The sequence below is a fragment of the Nestor notabilis genome, unplaced genomic scaffold (genome assembly GCF_000696875.1).
Source record: "Nestor notabilis isolate BGI_N333 unplaced genomic scaffold, ASM69687v1 scaffold10789, whole genome shotgun sequence".
Taxonomy (NCBI): domain Eukaryota; kingdom Metazoa; phylum Chordata; class Aves; order Psittaciformes; family Psittacidae; genus Nestor; species Nestor notabilis.
The window spans coordinates 4,762-6,863 of NW_009942399.1; the positions used below are offsets into that span (position 1 = coordinate 4,762).

General features: G+C 53.0%; 1 protein-coding gene across 1 annotated transcript in view; it reads right to left on the reverse strand.

The window, feature by feature from the left end:
• Positions 1-1,481: 1,481 nt before the first annotated feature.
• The window catches only part of TIA1 (TIA1 cytotoxic granule-associated RNA binding protein), a gene marked incomplete at its 5' end in the record, with an annotated part of 9,902 nt that continues 9,281 nt past the window's right edge, over positions 1,482-2,102 (reverse strand). Inside the window, one exon of the mRNA XM_010021383.1 lies at positions 1,482-1,617. Within this exon, the coding sequence (XP_010019685.1) occupies positions 1,482-1,617 (136 nt within the window). The remainder of the gene's footprint in view (positions 1,618-2,102) is intronic.

Consider the following 2,102-nt stretch of genomic DNA (forward strand, 5'->3'; position numbering starts at 1 on the left):
GTGTCGGAGCTGCAGCTCCGCTCCCAGCCCCTCAACCACTCGCTCTACGCCAGCACGGGCAGAACGAGCCCCGGGCCCGGCGGTGAAGGAGACGTCGCGGTCCCAGCGCCACGGGCCGGGCCCCCGGGCTCTGTACCGGGACCCCCTTCAACACACGGCGCCCCGCCTCCTCCGTGACGTCACTTCCTCTCCGTACCTCCCCTCCGGTTCCCGCGCTCGGCTGCCCTCGTGAGGCGCCCGCAGGAATTGACCGATTTCGGGCGTTTTCACCCCAAAATTCCCCCAGCAGCCGCTCCCCCCTCGCCCGTTTCGGCCCAAGGACGCCGCGGGCCATTGGGTAAGCACAGAAAGCACACATAGAGCGGCAGTTTGGGGGGTTTTCCCCTTGTTTTTGGCATGTTTCTGAAGTCTGGTCCAGAGGTTGGACAGAAAGTCATTTTTAGCCCCTAAACGTTGCCAAAAACGAGAGCTCGTCCCCTTCCTTTACTAGGGGCAGGTTTATACCATTATTCAACACTAAGCAAGGAGAAACGTTGTTCCCAGAGCACGTGTTCAACATCCACGGCCCAGAAAACGAATGAAAAGGGACTATTTGAGGCAGGAATCACATGTAAAGGACTCTGTGTCCTAACTTTCAAAGAAGGAGACGTACAAATGGTTGTGCAAAATCTTAATTTGCTAAAATATTTTACAGAACCGGTACATGTCAATGTAGAAATCAGTAAAAAAAGGACCCAACCAATAAAGAAACCAAGAACCTGCCTTCATGTTATAGTGAAAACAGGAGTTCCGCTGTCCCTTGGAGCTGAGGGGAGCAGAGCTGAGGCTGAGCCCGCCCTGAAAGAGACATCGAGCTACAAAAATGATGTAAATCAATAATTTAGCATCAAAAAATACCCCCCCCCCAACCCCAGTGTAACAAAAGTGGAGAGACGGAGGCTTTGTACAAGAGGCGTGTTTAAAAGGCTTCAGGATTCACACGCTTTTGGTTTCATTGTTGTGTGTGTTAAGGATGGGTTTTGTACAACGGTTTATAATACAATGGCGGGAAGCGTTGGGAAGGCCAATGGCACACGCTGCTTCCCAGGAAAGCCAAGAAAACCAACCAAGAAACCCCAAAAAAGGTTCAACGTTGTGCAATGTGCTGCCCCCGGTTCCTGATGGCAGCAGTCCCTGCGTCCGGCTGCGTTTCCAAACCCACAGGGGTTTAAGAAGCACAGAAAGGAGGAAAAAGAAGGCAAAAGTCAGCGGATATCCAGCATCTCGTGTCATGGGATTGCGTTTTGGTTTTGAAACACTGGGGGTGATAATTTCAGAATCAAAAAATGCTCTTTTTGTTGTGGGTTCTTCCTTTTTCTTCCCGTCCCCCCACCCCAAACCCCATTTCTCCTCTTGCTTAAATAAATACATGGCATCCAATGCTCGATGGGATAAATCCTGGTGGTGACACACCTCCGGGGCTCTCCCGGGGCTCTCCTCCCTCAGGGTGTTTCAAAGCCTGCCACACGGTATCCCGTTTGGTTGGTGATCACGCTCCCGTTCTGCCCCTGCGGTGGCTGCACGCTGTAGTTAGCGCCCATCCACGCTGCTGAAGACTGTGTCTGGCTGTTGGGGAAACTGTGTTAGGAGATGAGTTGGTAAAGAAGGAGAAGGGAATGCAGAATGGGGGGCTGTGGATCCAAATCCCATCCCAAATCAAATCACCAGTATCTGAAGGGGGCTACAAGGATGCTGGAAAGGAACTCTTCATCAGACATTGGAGCCACAGGACAAGGGGCATGGCTTTAACCTGCCAGAGGGGAGACTGAGATGATCTCTGAGGCAGAAGCTCTTTCCTGTGAGGGTGCTGAGTCGCTGGCACAGGGTGCCCAGAGAAGCTGTGGCCGCGCCATCCCTGGCAGTGTTCAAGGCCAGGTTGGACACAGGGGCTTGGAGCAACCTGCTCTAGTGTGAGGTGTACCTGCCCACGGCAGGGGGTTGGAGCTGGATGAGCTTTAAGGTCCCTTCCAACCCAAACCAGGGGCTGGGATTCTATATAACACAGCATTGGGGTGCCTTGGCAGTTCGTATACTGCTATGGACTGGGATTATCACTTCCCCCA